We start from the raw sequence: 18,579 nt of genomic DNA, 5'->3' as shown, positions 1-18,579 counted from the left end.
CGCCGACTGATTTCCTGTCGGTGTTAGTCGGCACCTAGTGCATTAGATACTGTTTGACATCTACTGTCCGCTCCGCTCAGACCAGTGCACATACACGCCGCAGCTCAGCAAGAACACCAGTGTGCTTATAGTATGCGTGCTGACGACGCTCGTGCCAGTAGCGGAAGGCCAAACGCTGTCCTGGCTCCGGCCAGCTAGCTGAGTGAGCGGTGCGTTGAAGGTGGTGTGCCCACTTCACTTCGTCGTTTTTGCAGCCAATGAGGGTATTTCGTAACCGACTAACCACCGTCGATAGCGGGACAGCACGACGACGACGGCACCGGTACCAACGGCGACAACGTGGACGCGCCTGCAGCATTCGTGTATTTACTAGCGCAATACAAATAGAAACGCTGAGAAAATTAGAGGCGCCGTGCAACGATTGCACGGTTTAAAAGCTCATGCTGGTGTTGTTGCTGCAAAAATTTTTTCTTTTCATTAGCTACACGTAGAAGTTTTGCATAAATACCGCCCTAGGGTGTGTCCAAGGCGAAAAAAATACGAACTGCGGTCAATGTACAACATTCGAGCGTCTCGCTCTCTGCCATAGAAAAATATTGCGAGGTTGCCTAATTTCAAAACTTACTTTACGAATACCAGTGTCTGATGCCAATGCACTTTCCTGCGATTTAAACTGCCACTATGCTGAAGCGATCCTGGTACCCCGCTTGACAATTTGTTGGTTCGGACCTTCCGTGACACAAGTGCCTTCCCATTAAGACTTCAACTGTTCAGAACTTGCTCGCCGGCTTTTTGACGTAGTTGTTTCTCATCTTGTGAGGGCGCGTTTATCACAACAGTCCACGTCATCGCTATAATAAGCGGAGAAAGGGATATGTGCCCGGACCCTCTGTACTCACGCGCACACGTAACGCTTTCTTTCCTAGCATTGAGCAAGGCTGCAATGTTCTGCCCGCCTTCGCCGCTTCAGAAACCCAATTCATTTGTTTCATGTAGCCTCTCTTGAACAGTACCGGCTACGCACGCCATTCAGAATTTCAGCTAACGCATAGCGTCATGCAAACTCCCCAGCTTATCATTGAATTCAGCACATCTAGTGTGACGATATTCGCTTACCTGGAGACAGACTGAATCGCTTACCTGGAGCTACGCTGAATACGTCTGAGGATTGTAACTAAATCTTATTTGCATTTGCGAGTAACTCTATTCTTTCGCCAGGAATAGCGCAACACATCATTCCGCCAAGAAAACACGAACAAACTTTTTACTGCTTCTGTTTTTGTTCTTCAGATCACAACGCTGGTGGGCGTGCCAGTGAAGATGCAGATGTTTATCAACGAGGCAAAGAGCTCGGGGCGAAAGTTGCCGCACGTAGATAAGATTGTGTTTGGCGGGAGCACCGTGTCCAGCAGCATGGCGCGCGATATCTGCGACATGATGACTCCGTCTACGTTGGCCAACCTCTACGGGATGACCGAGACGTTCGGTCTGGTCAGCACCACCAAGGTGGGCGAGTTCACCGTAGACAACATGGGACTCCCTTGCGCTGGCTGTGAAGTCAAAGTAAGTCATCTGAACAGCGCAACACCTCACCTCAATTCAAGCTGTGTCTGTTTGCGAATAAGTGTTCGTGAGGTGAGCAGTACCTTCTACCTAATAGCACATATTACGCGCCGCAGTGAACTTAAGGTAGCATAGATCTCTCAAAACCAACATAGTGTCACGAAAAGACACTTGAAAAATGTGCACAGCGTCGGCGAGACAGACAGCTGCACAAGATGGCGTAGATGCACTCAAGCCTGCGTCTTCAGTCTCCACTTCCGTCTTTTTCAGCGCCCGCATCTTGCCGAGCGCGCGTACCATTCCTAACTTCTTTCTTGGCGCTGGCTCGTGACACATAATGGTAATATTCACTCTTTTGTCCTTCTGAAATACACTTTCCCAACTAAAACGCGAATATTCGTGCAATGAGCATGTAAGACACATGTGATATAAGCACTGCACAGAATAATGGTTATCTGGGCCAGCCTGCAACTGTTCATTGTATACTTAACAGGATGAATATACAAAAATGGACAAAGGAGAAAGGAGCGACGAACACGTGATAGTCCTGAATGCAACAAATGAGGTTCATGTTGAGTTGAAGTTTGTTATTTTCAGTTGCACTAGCTTTCTCGATTATTAATCTGTTGCGAAGTCTCGAAAGTCACCCATGCTTGCTGAAGGAAATAGTCTTGTGCTTTCAATATAGAATGTTGGTCAATTAAGACTACATTGTGTGAGCAGCTGTTGGATTAGAGCTGATATCATTGGCATCGAAAGCGCTGGCTGTGCTCGAGCGACGAGCAACGCTTTCAACTCTCCAACGGAATTTGTTATAGTAATCATGGTTTCACCGTATATCGTGCGGTCGATAATGGAAACGCTAATGTATTTTCGCCCGGCGAAATGAAGCTGCTAAGACGATAGTTCGCGCTCACAGAAATTCAATTTATTGGTCGATGAGAATATCCCAGACTTTGTCGTGGCCCCGCAAAAAAAAAAGTAATTGTTTAGAAAGACAACCAAAAGTGATGTCAAACAAGTCGAAGAGCGGCAACCACCCGTGGCGGAGGTGAAAATGATTCTTTATATCTAATAATGGTTCTTCGAGCCCGAAAGCCACGCCCACTAGGCTTTGCGGTATATGTCGATGTTGCAGGATTACTTGCTGGAGCGGTCATTGCGAACGTGCTCGTGAACGTGAAGTGTCACTCAAATGGATCCTGATTTTGAGCCAACTATTTAATTTTGATTTCGTATAAGTTGAATAGCTATAGGGAGCCCTGCCGAATAGAAATTTCCGAAAGGCAACTGTATTTTCAATGCTACCCGCCATGGTGGTGTGGTGGCCTTGGCGCGGCGCTGCAGAGCTGCAGGCTGTTGCGGTCGCAATTTGATGGGGGCTAAATACAGAAAGGCCTGTGTACAGTGCATTTGGTGCCCGTTAAAGAACCTCAGGTAGTAAAATTACCCCGGAGTTTCCCACTATACGGCGCGCCCCGTAATCGTATCGGGGTTATGACGAGTAGAACCTCCGAATATATATTTGTAAAACTTATTTTCAGTGATAGCAGTGCCACGGCCGCTTTTATCCAGCGGGCGTGGCAGTGCTATGTGCGGGACATTTATTTCTGGTGGAGCGCTGACATATTCCTATACTACCGTTTTATTTAGTTCATTTTAATAAACAAATAGCGACATATTGCTGAATAAATCTAAAGGATGACACCGCTTTAATAAATCACACTCAATGAATTATAAAGCGAGTAAGTGGCATAATATGTTGAACTTTATTCACCGCATTGAAAGCTTTACAAAGTCAGAGCTCTTCTATAAGAGCGTGATATCGCGTATTTTACCTTATCAATGCTAGCTAGTTTTACCGTTATTACAAAATTCATTCTTAAGTTTAAAGGGTGATCTACCGTGAAAACTGCGATATATATATATATATATATATATATATTAGTCAAAAGAAAATTGGGTGCTTTCTGGTGCTTCTTCCTAAAATACATTCGCGATATTTTTAAACAAGGTTTAATGGTCTTACTGTAAAAGCTAGAATATGCTATAGCGGGCTCAGCTTATCTAGTCTTACCAACTTCCACAGCACGTGCTAGTCGTCTGGGCTTTGGGAAAATTGATTGCCACAAGGGTGGCTGCGTTCCAAAGTTTTAAGCTTGGTTCTACATTTCTGTTCCTTAAAGTTACCATTGTCGACTAACTGCAATTTTCATAAAACAGTTTGGGCAATAGGTAAAAAAATTTTTCAACCAGTTGGCAGAACTTTCTAAAGTGGAACGAACGTAATCGACATTTGTATAGCGGCAGTGTAATAAGGGCATTCCAGCATTTCATGCGTATTTGAATAGACTAATGGAAGTTTACTCTTAGCTAAACACATTTCTATTCCTTGTAAGAGCACCTGTCTGCTCTGCTCTCATGGTTGCCGACAACGTAGTACTTCCGCCGCATATGGCCTGGTAAGTGTCACGCATCTTAAGTACACAACCACGCGCACTCGTGCACACACGCGCACGTGCATGGGTGTCCTTCACCGCCATTGGAACACGTCATCGTCGAGTCAGATGTTTTGATTTCTGGTAGACTTAATTTTGATTGCTATTTGTCTACTGTGGTCAATGTCGTATTTTGGTTGCTTGCTCACGGTGTGTTCGGTTTCTTGCTGAATGTCATATCGGCTTGTTGCTAAGGCCAAAAACCAGGCATTGAACGCAATGCCACATTTCAGGAGAATAAGCTCCAGAAAACTTCATACAAGGCAAGGCCATCGGAAAGGCTTATTGATAAGCACGCGGTCGGGGTGAGGCTGTCGAAGGTTGCGTCTCTGCGTCTGCATTGCGCAGTCGCTGCCGTCTGCAAGATGAGCAAGCACATAGGGAAACAAAACCACATGGAAAGTTAAGAGTGGCGACCATCTATATGGTACAAAGTGAAAGCCACTGACTGTTTCTCATACTCCAAGGAAAGATGTCTGGTTCTGTGAATGCTCACGTTGTCTGCTAAGAGCATAGACTCGGTCGTATGTTTGGTCAGACGTCCCGAAAAGACTGGAAGCGGCCAGAAATAGTAGTACGCAAATTGTGTTCTGCGCGTGATTTGACGGTCCCTTCTGCATGACGTGTTCTAGGTGGTCGACGTGAACAGCGGAAAGCTTTTGGAGCCGTTCGAGCAGGGAGAACTCTGCGTCCGGAGTCCCAACGTCATGAAGGGCTATCACCGCCGTCCCGAAGCCACGGCGGAAGTACTTGACAGCGACGGATGGCTGCGGACAGGTACATGCGAGTGTTCGAGGATAATGCAAGCGTGCAGAAAAAGAAAGCTAAATGTATTCTCGTACCTGGCACGTTTTGGGTGACTTTCTTTCTTGCCGGATCCTTACTCATTCTGCAGTGTTTGCACTGAGAGTTCTGATATGTAGAGAACCTCTTTGAACTTATTTGCTCGATAGGCCCTTCTCAATAACAAATTGAGAAGTGCCTATCGTTGTTTGTCTGTCTCTGGGTTTGCAAAAACAAGAGCTAAATTGGTAAAATAACTAAGTACAAGAAGAAGTAGCAATTCAAAGCGTTTACATTTAGAGAATTGTGTGGCATTGTGGCGTGGTGCAAATTGACATAGAGTGACATGGTAGCAGTGCGATGTATAGACAACAGTAGGAATGCAGATTGCATCGACTATATTGACGCTAAGCAGAATAGGGAGGCTGTTTAGAGGAATATTTATGGCATACATTGGTGTGCAGGAATCGAAGTTACCTTCTGGATTAGCAAGCATATCTCATTCTTTTCGCTCGAGAAGACAATGCTTGCTTGTAAATCGTCTGTCCTATCAACCGATAAAAAAGTGTGCACGCTGTCCAAAGTATGAACTCTCGATTACTACTTCTCGGCTCACTGGAGGTAGGCGCCATTAACTAAAATAGGTCGTGAACTTGTGCTGAAAAACGATGAATTTCATTGATACGTCGAACAGTAAGTTTTGAGTTCCAAGGTCACGTTAGGCATCGGACCGAATACATATCATGATGCTCACCACGGGCTATACATTCTGACGCATTGATGCAAAAACGGAATCGGGTAGGTATGCCCGCAGGTACAGTCTGTTTCACACTTAGGGGAAATCTCGGAGCGCATTCTATCGCGATGCGGCGAGCGCTGGAGTCCGGTGCCGGAAGCAGCTCGCGCAGGCGCAGACGCTCGAGGCGCGTTATCTTGAACCGCGACGACTGCTCGACGCAAGATAACGCGGCTCGAGCGTCTGCGCCTGCGCGAGCTGCTTCCGGCACCCGACTCCAGCGCTCGCCGCATCGCGATAGAATGCGCTCCGAGATTTCCCCTGAGTGTGAAACAGACTGTACATATCATACATAGTTCAGGTGAAATAGAAAAAAAATGTGTTAAAAATTTATGCGTAGAAATAACAGGTCAAACCAGCCGCGGTAGCATTGGGGCTGTATGCAAGGCCGCGGGTTCAATTTTTTATCCCGCCGGCGCATTCCGATATAAGCGGATTGCAAAAAAAAAAAAGATCGTGCACGTTTTGGGTGTATACGTAACAAAACCCCCATATAAGAAATATTATTACGGAGCCCTCATACTATATGGCGTCTCTGAAGCCCCTGCGTTGTATTTCGACATTAATGTCTCCTCACTCGACCAACAATAATCTGTGGTTCAGTTAGCCGAGTAAAAAAAAGAAAAAGAAAAGGAAGACCTAGCCTATTGCGATGGTGGACTGGATGGTGTGAGACAAAAAAATTGAGGCACATGATTGGTTCGGCTACAACAGGTAGGAAGAAAATGCAAGTCAAGGCGTAAACTAAACGATCACCCGCATAAACGTGGCTACTTAGCAACGAGGTTTTTGTGCCTGCGCAGGGGATCTTGGGTACTACGATCGCGAGGGCCACCTGTACATGGTGGAGCGGTTGAAGCAGCTCATCAAGTGCATGGACAGCCAACTGGCGCCCAGCGAGCTCGAGGAGATTTTGCTTACTCACGACGCCGTCGCCGAGGTGGCCGTGGTTGGAGTGCCGAGCGCCAAGTACGGCGAGGCACCTGCTGCCTGCGTCGTGCTCAACGCCTCGTACGACGAGCCACACAACAAGATCGAAGAGGAGCTGAAGAAGCTCGTAGCAGGCACGACGTTGGCTCTTTCATTGCACTATAATATTGCTCTCGCACATGCTATGTTTACTCCGAATTACGTAAACATCTAACGCAATAACTGTGGTAAACTGAGACTTCTAATGAGATTCGTGAGTTCTGGGAGCTCATTGGAACGTGTATTCGGACCTGTAATAATGCTTACTGTTTACTGAATTGCAGAAAGAAGGAAAAAAAAAGTCAGTTCAGTTTTTATTCATTGTTCATTTTAGGAAAAGAAATTGTCTTTATAATCTCGTCAATGACAGACATTATTTTCGCGCATGCTTGTCATATAGTCATATCAGCCATTTTTGTTTCACAATTTGTCGGATTCGTACGTGAATTACATTCGTACTGCGTTCAGTGAGTTTCGCTTTCATTTTTTTAAATATAGAACATGAACTAAATATTTCAGATAGAATTAGGGAAAATGAACGATTCTTAGGGGCGTTGCTGATAACTCTGCATGTATTAAGGTCCATAAATACGAGTGCACCTACACGTCGCTTGCGGCACTCCGTTAAAGGAAAACGGCTAAACCGCGCAGTTATCAAAGCAGGTAATGTCCGAACAGCTCTAAGAATATAGGAGCCAATGCTGTTTTCATGTCGTCGCTCGTTTTCTTTATGCTCTCGCACGCAGGGCAAACGGCTGTTTACAAGTACCTGTACGGCGGAGTGATCTTCCTGGAGTCCCTCCCGAAGGCAGAGAATGGAAAAGTACTCAAGAAGCAGCTACTTGCCAAGTTTGCTGATAAGCCAATTGTTTGAAATATGTAACTCGGCGCAATGTGCGTATATTGCCTGCGCCGGAGATGGCTGCGCCCTCCACTGCGTTTGTATTATACAGTCCTGTTTTTAGTGCCAAATGAACTATTATTAAAACTTTCACGCACACATCCTAGTGTCTGTGCAATTGTCGTTAAAACCTGAAAGAAAATACATGGAAGAACGAGAACAGGAACACTCATCTCGCTGACTAGCGTCGTTTTTGACACCATGTTCGCTGAAAATAGGCGACTGCGCAATGCAGAAAGGACTTCGAACAAGCCGGCTTTGTAACCTGTTTGATGCCGCGATGTAGCATTGCAGGGTTCAGCAAGGGGGTAGTTGCAGGTAAAAAGTGCTAAGAACAGATGTCGTTTGTATTAGCATATATAGATTTCAAAAAGGACATTGCAATGCGTTCAACGATATGAATTTGGTGCCACCCTGGCAAAAACGACACCGTAAAACAACACTGCTGACTTCATTATCAGCTGCCTTTTATCGAGGTTATTAAAAATTGCGCCCCTTGTTCTCTCAAGTTTCTCGTTGAGGCCACTTAATTTGCCGTAGTCCTCGATTTGGTTTAGAAATACATGCATTGCGGCGACTGCACGGAGCAAGGTACTACACGGAGCAAGGAAGCTCTGTTTCTGCATCCCTGCAGGGAGCACAGCTCAGCACCCCCCTTGTCTGCGCAGACTGCTGGAATAGTCTCTAAGACTGGCATGTGTGATAGCCTGTGACTGTTTGCTGATGTGCGCGTGCGCATTGAAGTATTCGTCACTCCTTTTCTTCTTTATTTTCTTCCGGGCGTTTTTCTAATTAACTTCATTGTCTTCATTTATCGTTCTCACCCAGTGAAGCAAGTTTTTCAATTTAACCAGTGGTGCACTTTGCCAATTACGCGCCGTCGATTACGGTTATTGGGCACGGCTGTCATAGAGCGCCAGGCGATAAAGTACATGTGATTGCGACTGCGTTAGGTTTCGTCCTTTTCAGCACTTGAAATGCAAATGTTTCTTCTAGCTCTGGGGTGCTTGGTGAGTGACGTGTGAAAAAAAGGTGTATTTGGGTTGCGTCCCCTCAAGACTTTGCCCATAATGCTTCTGTCGCTTTCTGTGCCGGTCTTGCACAGACCACCCATTGAATAAGTGCGCTGTGTTCCCCGTTAATGTCCGGAAATACTTGGTGCCAGGGAGCGCAGATGACACGGTCGTATACGCAAATTTAGCGAACGCCGCTCTGCGGGCGTGAATATAGACAATGGGATATATATATTTTCCGTGTTCGCAAGAACTCGGATACACAGGTAGTGAATATCGTTGGCTCGCGACGTTGAAGAACACACTCGGATGATAACCTTTCGAGCGACGTGTCGATAGTCGGAGTTTCTCGTTTGAGCTGTTTAGGTTGCCTGCGCACTCGATTGCTGTACCATGTTTGTTCACGGTGCGAACTTACTGAAACTGAGGTTGGTTGTTTGCGAGGCTCATCTGTTTTAAATGCCTCCGCTGAATTAAACAGTTCTGTGGCAAAGTAGAGTTTCTAAGAACTGATGAGCCCAGTCCACCTGAAACTATTTGGTTAGTATGGTATGCTACCTCCTGTTACCTTAAGCCTCAGCGAACATAGGAGGAGGCCGGCGAGCATGTTCACTCGGTGCGTGAATTCGCCCTTTATTTGAGAAGCTCGCATGCATGCCTCCCTTTTCTAAAGTTCCACAAGTGATGGCCGACGGGGCATTCACGTGTGACCTGTCAGAAAGCGTAACCGCGACTGATGACAACAGAAGAGCAAAGGAACTTGAGGGTGTTTTTTGATGCCTGAAGTGAGAGTAAGCCGTTTAGATTGCGTAGCGCCTATACATACGTCGTTCACCTACGAGGGCCCTTGACCTTATCGCTATTAGGTTATTTTGCCAGTAATTGTCTAACGTCTGTAACGTCAGCTGTCGAGCTAGTTGGTACATGACTACAGACTGTTTGAAGCGAAAAATAAGACACTAAGAAACGAATGGCAATTGTTCTGTAGAAGTTGTATATAAAATCCCTTTAAATTGGGACAAGTTACAGATTGGTCAGACAGGCCCGAGTATAAATGGCCGCTTGCGAGAGCATGCCCCATCAATTAAGAATTTGACCGGCTCGCATCTGCCATCATTTCAAAGCTTGTATGTGTGAACCATTGTTGCCGAAGATATAATTTAGCTGTCAGTCTCTTAAGGCATTCATTGTACTATTATGTGCATGTCTGAGGTTGTATTCTGTGCTGCGTGAAAGAGCCGAAAAACCGCCGCGCGACTAGTCATGTGGCACATTTTCATACTACTTGGTAGCATACTCATATGTAGCACGTATTGAGCAGCGTTATCGGACAATTTCCAGGTTGGTCTGCAATTTCCTCATTGACACTGCAGCTCTGAATATATTGTTTGCGAATTTCATCAATAACTAATTATGTAATTAGGTGAAATACTAAAAATAGTCTGATATGTTCCGAGCGACGGCAAACATTACCTTGCTTCTGTCCAGCTACGTGGCTGTTGCACATTTTAACATTTTGGCACAGTTTACGCGGGACACAAGATAATTAGTAAAGCGTAAGGAAGTTAAACCAGTTACGCGTGTGCGCTTGTTAGTTTATTCTTGGTCCTTACGTTGCTCCCCAAACCATTTCTGGTCTGTGACGGGTCTTTTTTATCTCGCCGCTGTCGCGACGGAGCTGCGCGGTGTCGACCGCGTGCACGTAGCGCGTGCCCAGTTCTGTTTGCATAAGTGCTCATTGTGTTGCGTTCGACCTTCCCCACGAGCGACTTGGATTCTGTCCAAGACTTGCAAATACGAGGACGATGGCTATTGACCAAGGTTGTGCTATTGCAGAAGCAGAGCAAAAGAAGAAACGGTGATAGTCAAGCTGTCGCTGTACGATTTGCCTTACGTCACTCGACGTACTCGTAGCAGCAAGGCTTCATTGAACGGGGATCCTACGAAAATAGAAAGCTAATGTCGCGCGAAAGGTAACACTTCGCGGAAGCATACCATATGAACCTGAAATTGAAATGCGCGACATTGTACCAGCACACATAAGAACTCTTTTCCGAGCGCTTTATTTTGTAATATAGCAAATTTTCCTACGGGCATGCTATTTGACATTAGCTGAAATCAACCGAGAAGGATGTCTGGATCAGTGCGTTTCTTCCTACTGTTACTGTGTATATTTATTCATGCAGTTTAATAAACAGGCTGTAGTATGCGATAATCTGCTCTTGATTTTCCATAACTACGTACTTCCGGAAGAAGCCGGCTATTGTCTGCTCACGCTAGGCCGCGGTCGCCCGCGCAGGAATTAAATCTGGCCACACTGCTTAACTGGTGTCGTAGCCGACGGGTCTTGCTAATTTCGACTAGATTTGAGCCCTAAACTAGCCTCGAACCACGCGAAATTTAGGTTGGACCACACGCACTCTTGCCAGTGCGCGCTTACTCTCGGCCGTTCCTGGTTAGACGCCTTGGCAGGCTTCTTCACTTCGTACTGAGCTGCTGGTAGCGCAAAAGGAGCAAGATGGATGTGTCTACTATCCGTCGGTCAAGCGAGTACTGGACAAAGCCAGTCCGCACCACGTAGAGCGGCCAGACTGAAGCACAAGAGCGCGGGCGGGCACTCACACCCGGTCATGCATGCAGAAAGCAAACGCTGCGCATACACACTGCAGTTCCACGTAGTTGCGGTTTGCTACGTAGGGTAGATATACCGCGGCTCCCGCGGGGTGCCGCGCCAAGTACGCTGGCTGAGCGTGCTGCGGCTCGCTGAGGACAACCTCGTGCGACGCCAAACTAGTAAATAGTGCCGTCGACGTGAACATCCAAAGTCTAATTTGAACTGCGCGCCACGATGACGTTCAGTAAGCAGAGCGTTGTGGCACGTTCCGCTCCGCCGTACCCTTCGCAGTGCAAGTCATTGACGATGGAGCGGAAGCACCGCGAACGGTATTTCTGACTGCCAATAACTCTGCTTCTGCTGAACTCACTGGAGTATACTTTTTCCTGACAGTATTTCTGAAATAGTCTATTTTAACTTCAAATCCATTTCTCGACTTCGATATAGAGGGGTTCAGGGCCCGTTTAATGTTTCACCGATAAGCGAATATTGACGCAACGCTTTCCGTTTCTGACGGGTTTCGGCCAAATAAATATTGTACGAAGCTTCTGGTCTTCTACGGCCAGTTTGGAGCGCGCGTGTGGCCTCTGGTATAGACGGTTTCATGCTCGCGATAACAGCCAGCGAGTGTGCCGCCCCCAAGAAACTTCCGGTCACGTGCCTTATCAGGTTTATGTTTTAACGCATGATTGCTTCTTTGCCAGTTACATTAAGCAGCTACGTTGGTGGGCAAAACCGGAAGCCGTGCAGGGTCTGTTTGTAATCAGTGAAACGGTCTATAGGCGCACTCCAGACCAGCCGTGGACTTGCATAAACATAGCGCAATTGTCATCACCATGTCAATTGTCAACATACGATGAAGCGCGTGTCGAAAAATTTTGTTCTTTAACAGTCGCCAATAACTCCAAATTTCGTATGGATAATGTGGATTTAGTGTCCTTGTAACGTTGTTTGCTGGGCGAGTTGGTTCATATTAGTGGGCGAAAAAAAAAGAGAAGAAAAATACAGCGGAAAAAACAGGACACAGAAGACCCGTGTATTTCTTTTTCTATGTCTTCGTGTTTCTCAGATATTTTTGTTTCACTCACTAATGCCCTAGGTTTCGTGCAAGAAAATCATGTTAGCCATTTTTTTCAGTTGTCCTAGCTTTGTTAGCTTAAAATCACAAGATGCAGACAACATTCACTGTTGGTATATATAGGTATTACTCGTATGTCGCGAATTACATGTAATTATTTACTTTTAATGTATTCCATTTTTTGGATAATCTTGAATTTAGCAATTACATTTTTTACTCGGTAACGCTCATTATAATTCAATCACTTTTATTCAGCAATCAATTACACGTAAATAGATACTTTACTGACGAGACAAGTTGTAACAGGTGACGTAGTTTTAGGAACCCATATTTTGGTGGGAACTACAGCAGAACGCCCGAAATCATGCCACGCAGCCGCCTCTGGGGATGCGTTCGTTCAGACAGGCAAACCCTAGAGCTCAATATTTGTTTCCTCATGTTAACGCTCCACCAGAGGTTGGCCGACGAGTTGAACTAGTGCTGGTATGTCTCGATAGGGAAGACCACTTAGGACGTTAGTGCCAGAAAATAACTAGGTACAATCTGCACAGCTTTTCATTGGCCCGACTAGTGAGAAGTCATGTCCCAACAACATTGAAGCAACGAAGCGCTGCGCTTCAGGAAACCCATATGCTGAGTAACGACAGTGTTGTGCGCAAAATAAGTGTCCGTTACAGCGCCAACCTACTTCACAGCGCCCACATTGATCAAGTTTTCATTGTCATCACTGATGTATTCACGACAAAAACGAGGCAAGATAACCAATGAAGTCCTTGAAAAACCATTCCCAGTAACGATGAGCAATGTAGGAAGGGCTGTAGAAGATGCATTAACAGTGTCAGGCCAGCTCGTTCTGTGTACGGCACCTGCGCAACGTTATACACAGTTCGAAGGAAAGTAATGCAAGAGTAATCGATTACTTTTGAGCAATTGCTCAATTACAGTTGAACCTGGATATATCGAAACCACATATAACGAATTATTGTGCATAACGGACAGTAGTAAAATCCTACTAAAAAGTCTACATAAAATTTTTATTTTATATATCGAATTACCTAAAAGTCGAACTTTTTGTGATCCCCTTCAGGTGCGATATCTCCCGGTGCCACTGTATTTTCGCCGGGCAGCTATTGGTAATTGGAACCAATTACATTTCTGAATGAAGTAATTTTAATCGGTAACTTTTTTCTGTAACCTGAACAAGTCTGATAGGTATACTAGTAAATTAAAAGCCTTATACACCTTGCCACTAAATTTGGTTATTCCTCACTTCCACAAACATGAAACACTTCGGCAGATGAATTACGTCAAGGAATTACGTTATTGTTTCAAAACGCCTACGTTTTTTAAGAATAATACCCCTGTCACACGGCACATGTAATGTCATTTGCAGCAAATGACATTCATATCGAATGTCATTGCGGTCTTGCGTTACCAGTATACACGGGTAAACAAAATTGCATTCGCAATTCATGGCGATGTTTATCGGCAGGCTGCTATGATACTAAACCTTACAAATCGTGCTTCTTGCTTATATATTTTCACTATATTGTTAGCAATACAATGGTAAACATTGGAAGGCTATTTGAAAATATATTGCATTTCGTTCTCACTTATCAATTTTGTAATTTTTTTGCCAAGCCCCTGTCCTTAAAATGACGCAAGTCGCACGTGCATGAGTTCGCGAAACTCATTCAATGGGCGAATCCCATTAGCTGTGAATGTCATTCACTATACCCGTGTAGAAGCACCAAAAATGGCATTGACACGTAATCTCATTCGCTGCGAATGACATTGCATAGGCCGTGTGACAGGGGTATAACGCGATAGCTTTAGCGACAATTTTAGCGAACTTGTGGCAAGATTTAGTGGAAATTTCGTTACTTTTCTGTCTCAGTTTATATACACGTGCCAAAATAATATGACAGCACTGCACACCACTTGAATACCTTTTATTTTCGCGGAGCTTAACACGGAAGCGTTTTGACCTCAACTCTTGCGAGCCACCCACCATTGAAATGAAGTAGTGGGGCATGTTATTGGGCTAATTGGTGGTTACTTAATGACAATGTAGCGCAATGGGACAACCACATACAAGACACGCAGACATTTCACATGCGCCTGCAACGTGTGTCTGGGTTTTTCTTGTCGTTGTCCCCTTGGACAACATTGTCATTAACGTGACAATTGCCATTAGTTCGCCGAACAGGCGTTGAGGAATATGACAAAAAAAGTGTCGAAAGCTCGATTAATCAGCCTAATATTTGCGCCGGTGTCTTGGAGCAAGCGATTCAGATCTTGAATTGCTAATCGTTTTCTGTTCCATTAATTTCATTGAGGTGAAAGCCTTAAGTGGCTCATGGGTCGAAAAATTTACCTTCCGGCGTTATTGCAGCATAATTCAATGGCCCCAAAATTCAATGACACCAAAATTGATGGTGCCACCATTGATGGTCGAACACACTACCATTGGTGCCACTCGGTATCTTTGGTGCCATCGAACCCACTAAATGAGGTGTTAGCTAAGGCAAAGTTAATTAATGCCCAGTTAAGATAGAGTTAACTAATGCGCTTGAACCCACGAACTTTGGTGCTAATTAGGGCGATGTTTATTAAGGCACACGAACCCACGACCTTTGGTTGGGTGAAAACACATAGGAACCAACAACGTATTCAAATGAGAATGTCAAGCAATTTAACGAGTGTCTCGTGAGCGCGCAGGCATTCGCCTTCATCCCCTTTAGCGTATGCTAAAGTAACTCAACTTCTTTCGTGCCTCTCTCCTCGCACAATGCGTACAGCTGCAGACGTTGGCTGATGCAAGCTGGAGACACGAGAATTGAATTAAGGGGTATTACATGCCAAAACCACGGTCTGATTATGAGGCACACCGTAGTGTGGATTAATTTTAACCACCAGTGGATCTTTAACGTGTCCCCAATGCACGAAACACAGACGCTTTGCATTTCGCCCGCATCGAAATGCGGCTGCCGAGGCCGGGATTGGATCCCGTGACCTCGTGCTTAGCAGCGCAACACCATAGCCGCTAAGCCACCGTGGCAGGTGCTGGTGACACGAGAATGGCGCGCTAAATTGAGTAGTAGAAATAGATTTATATCTGATTCTACGTTGTCTTGTGCAAAAAAAAAAAAAAATCCGCTTGTGTAGTCGGTTATAAAGTTATTTACACGTGGTACTCAGATCTTAAAACTTCCTGTTGCCCAGAAAATGTTTTCTGGATGTCGCTTCTGTGCGAGGATTATTACTACTCACCTTGAAAAAAATTGGCGCAGTTTCACCCGAAAGGCGAAGCATCAATTGCGATAGCAAATTAGTAGAGAGCTTTACCGAGTAAGGATAGTAGTTTTATCAGCTGTGTAAACTTGGACATGCAGCAGCACCAGCAACGCGCAGAACTGTTGTCGACGCCGTCGGCGTTGGTGACTGTTGCCGCTGCCTCTAGGGGTGGCTCGGAGGCCTTCGACGAGATCAGAACGGGACACTCGTCGAGCAGCGTCGGAAGTCTTTACCACCTTCTCGCCTCGCAACGTTTTATTGCGATAGCAATTATATGGACACTCATAGCGGATTTCTGCCGTCGCCGTCGCCGTGAGGTTCCGTATGACGTCAATGGCGATGGAATCGTCACAGCGCGCCGTATGCTGCATGTGCGAGTGATAGTTCGCGAGAGACGCGTGCTCTCACGGGGAGCGAACGCACGGCGGAGAGCGAACGCGCGTTCTGCGCCGTGCACCCTGAAGTTCTGCAGAGTTAAGCGTCTCTTTTCTCCTTTACAACCACCATATATATATATATATATATATATATATATATATATATATATATATATATATATATATATCGAGTTTTGGAATTCACGTGAAAACTGTCTTGCAGTGATGCCCCCCTTACTCAATGCTGCTCATGGGGCCTGTAAGGTATTTTGAAATAAATAAAAAAATATAGCAAACGGGACTTCTTCCGTTGCGCTAAAGGCCGTATAAGGACGGGAGGGAGGGAGGGAGGGAGCGGAGGTGACGTTTAGCTGCGGCACCAAATGCCTATTTATATGAAAATGTTGCGAGGCGAGAAGGTGGTAAAGACATCCGACGCTGCTCGACGAGTGTACCGTTCTGATCTCGTCGGAAACCACTGAGCCGTCCCCAGAGGCACCGGCAACAGTCACCAACGCCATGCGCGTTGGTTGCGAACGCGGGCAAAACACCGAAGGCGTCGACAACAGTTCTGCGCGTTGGTGGTACGCTGCAGCGGGCGAAGGTACGTGCGGTCTATCGCTTCAACAGAAACTGAGCGGCGAATGCACAGTGCATAAAGGTCAGAGCCGTGTGGAGATAAGAGACGGTGCGGTCGAGCGACGACCGCGGTTGTTGGCAAAGAAGTGCCCTCCCCTGCTCCCTCCGGCGCTGGCTTTACGCTTCCTTGCTTGCGCGTGGGAGATTGAGTGCGTTCGCTCTCCGGGATAGCGCGCGTCCCCGCACGCTTCCGCTGGGGCATACGGCGCGCGGCGAAGATTTTATCTATACGGAACCTCACGGCGACGGCGACGCCGACGGCAGAAATCCGGTTGAAGTGTCCATATAATTGCTATCGCAATAAAAAAAAATATAGCAAACGGGACTTCTTCCGTCGCACTAAAGGCCGTAAGGGGACGGGAGGGAGGGAGGGAGGGAGTGGAGGTGACGTTCAGCTGCGGCACCAAATGCCTATTTATATGAAAACGTTGGGAGGCGAGAAGGTGGTAAAGACATCCGACGCTGCTCGACGAGTGTACCGTTCTGATCTCGTCGGAAACCACTGAGCCGTCCCCAGAGGCACCGGCAACAGTTACCAACGCCATGCGCTTTGGGTGCGAACGCGGGCAAAACGCCAAAGGCGTCGACAACAGTTCTGCGCGTTGCTGGTGCTGTTGCATGTACTAGTTTATACAGCTGATAAAACTACTATCCTTACTCCGTATAGCTCTCTACTAATTTGCTATCGCAATTGATGCTTCACCTTTTTTACATAAATACGCATTTGGTGCCGCAGCTAAACGTCGCCTCTCCTCCCTCCCTTCCGTCCCTCCACGGCCTTTTACGCGACGGAAGAAGTCGCGTTTGCTCTCTGCTGTACGTTCGCTTCCCGTGAAAGCGCGCGTCCCTCGCGCACTTTCACTCGCACATACAGCATACGGCGCGCGGCGACGATTTCATTGAAGCTGGAATCTACACAGAACTTCACGGTGATGGCGACGACGACGGCAGAAATACGCTTGGAGTGTCCATATAAATGCTATCGCAATAATAATGAGGTCAAATCACTTTTGACGCGATTTCGGCCATCTGGGCAGCACCTGTCCGTCACGCTTCTGCGTCTGCTCGGTGCGTCAGCGCTTTCTTGATTGGAGAGGCTGCGTCCTACTAGAGTCATTTAATACCTTTGCTTGTCCTAGGCAAACTGTCGACTTTTCTATATGCGAGACCGATGAATAGTAAGCCTATTGACCTCTCACAGTAGAGCGCACTTCCTACCGAGTTGCGACCGATCTGGCGGCTGGCGAAGGAAATTATGGTATTAAATTAGCAAGCACAAAATGCGGTGCTCATCACAGAAAAAAAGGAACGAATTAGTCGACGCATAGAGACACGACCAAAGTATGGAAAGTAGTATACCTGTGATGGTGGCACAATGGCCATAGCCACCTTGACTATGGCGTTTTGCTCCGAGCACGTGGTCGCTGGTTCGATAACCGACTCCATTTCTATGGGGGTTGAATGGAAACACGCTCGTGTTGTTAGAATTAGGTTGATGTCAAAGAATTCTAGGTGGGCGAAATAATACAGAGCCTCAACTGCGGGTGGTTATTTAGGAAGTTTCACAGCGTAATTAAAAAAAAAGCATATGCGGGGAGCTCATGTTGATGCAGGGAATATAAATTAAAACGCATATACATTGTTAGTGTAAAAGAATAAAGAACCAATATATGAGAAAAAAATACGGTATCAAGAGAAGCCTTAGCCCAGAAAAATAAACGGAAGAGCAAGTAACGAAAGGTAAACCCCGCTGGCCTAGAAGAAATGTGCTACAATCGTCCTTATCATCTCTCGGAAATTCATACATCGCAATGCACTTGCTTCTTTCTGTGACAAATAACGAAAGCAACCAAACCAATGTATACGAAGGGAGACGAGTGCATTCTCGATTTTATTTCTTAGCTAGCTTCATTATATTCCCTCTCGTCCTCTGGCATACATATCCCAGTGTCTGTACCGGATAATGTTGCTCTACGCACCGAGTGCGCATCGCGAACGCCTTGGAATGATGTCTCGCGAAAAAAAAAAAAAAACAGAGTTCTCCTGCTGCT

At 46.1% G+C, this 18,579-nt stretch overlaps 1 protein-coding gene across 3 annotated transcripts in view; it reads left to right on the top strand.

Annotated features, from left to right (window-relative positions):
• Nucleotides 1-7,572, top strand: part of LOC119442195 (uncharacterized) — a 33,840-nt gene extending 26,268 nt beyond the window's left edge. For all 3 annotated transcript variants that reach the window (XM_037706973.2, XM_037706972.2, XM_049661960.1), the window contains 4 exons: nt 1,291-1,563; nt 4,694-4,838; nt 6,444-6,704; nt 7,356-7,572. In XM_037706973.2, the coding sequence (XP_037562901.1) occupies nt 1,291-1,563; nt 4,694-4,838; nt 6,444-6,704; nt 7,356-7,483 (807 nt within the window). In that variant the 3' untranslated portion in view covers nt 7,484-7,572. The remainder of the gene's footprint in view (nt 1-1,290; nt 1,564-4,693; nt 4,839-6,443; nt 6,705-7,355) is intronic.
• The last annotated feature ends 11,007 nt before the right edge of the window (nt 7,573-18,579 follow it).

This window comes from Dermacentor silvarum, chromosome 2 (assembly GCF_013339745.2).
Source record: "Dermacentor silvarum isolate Dsil-2018 chromosome 2, BIME_Dsil_1.4, whole genome shotgun sequence".
NCBI classification, from domain to species: Eukaryota; Metazoa; Arthropoda; class Arachnida; order Ixodida; family Ixodidae; genus Dermacentor; species Dermacentor silvarum.
This window is presented reverse-complemented; position numbering and strand designations above follow the sequence as displayed.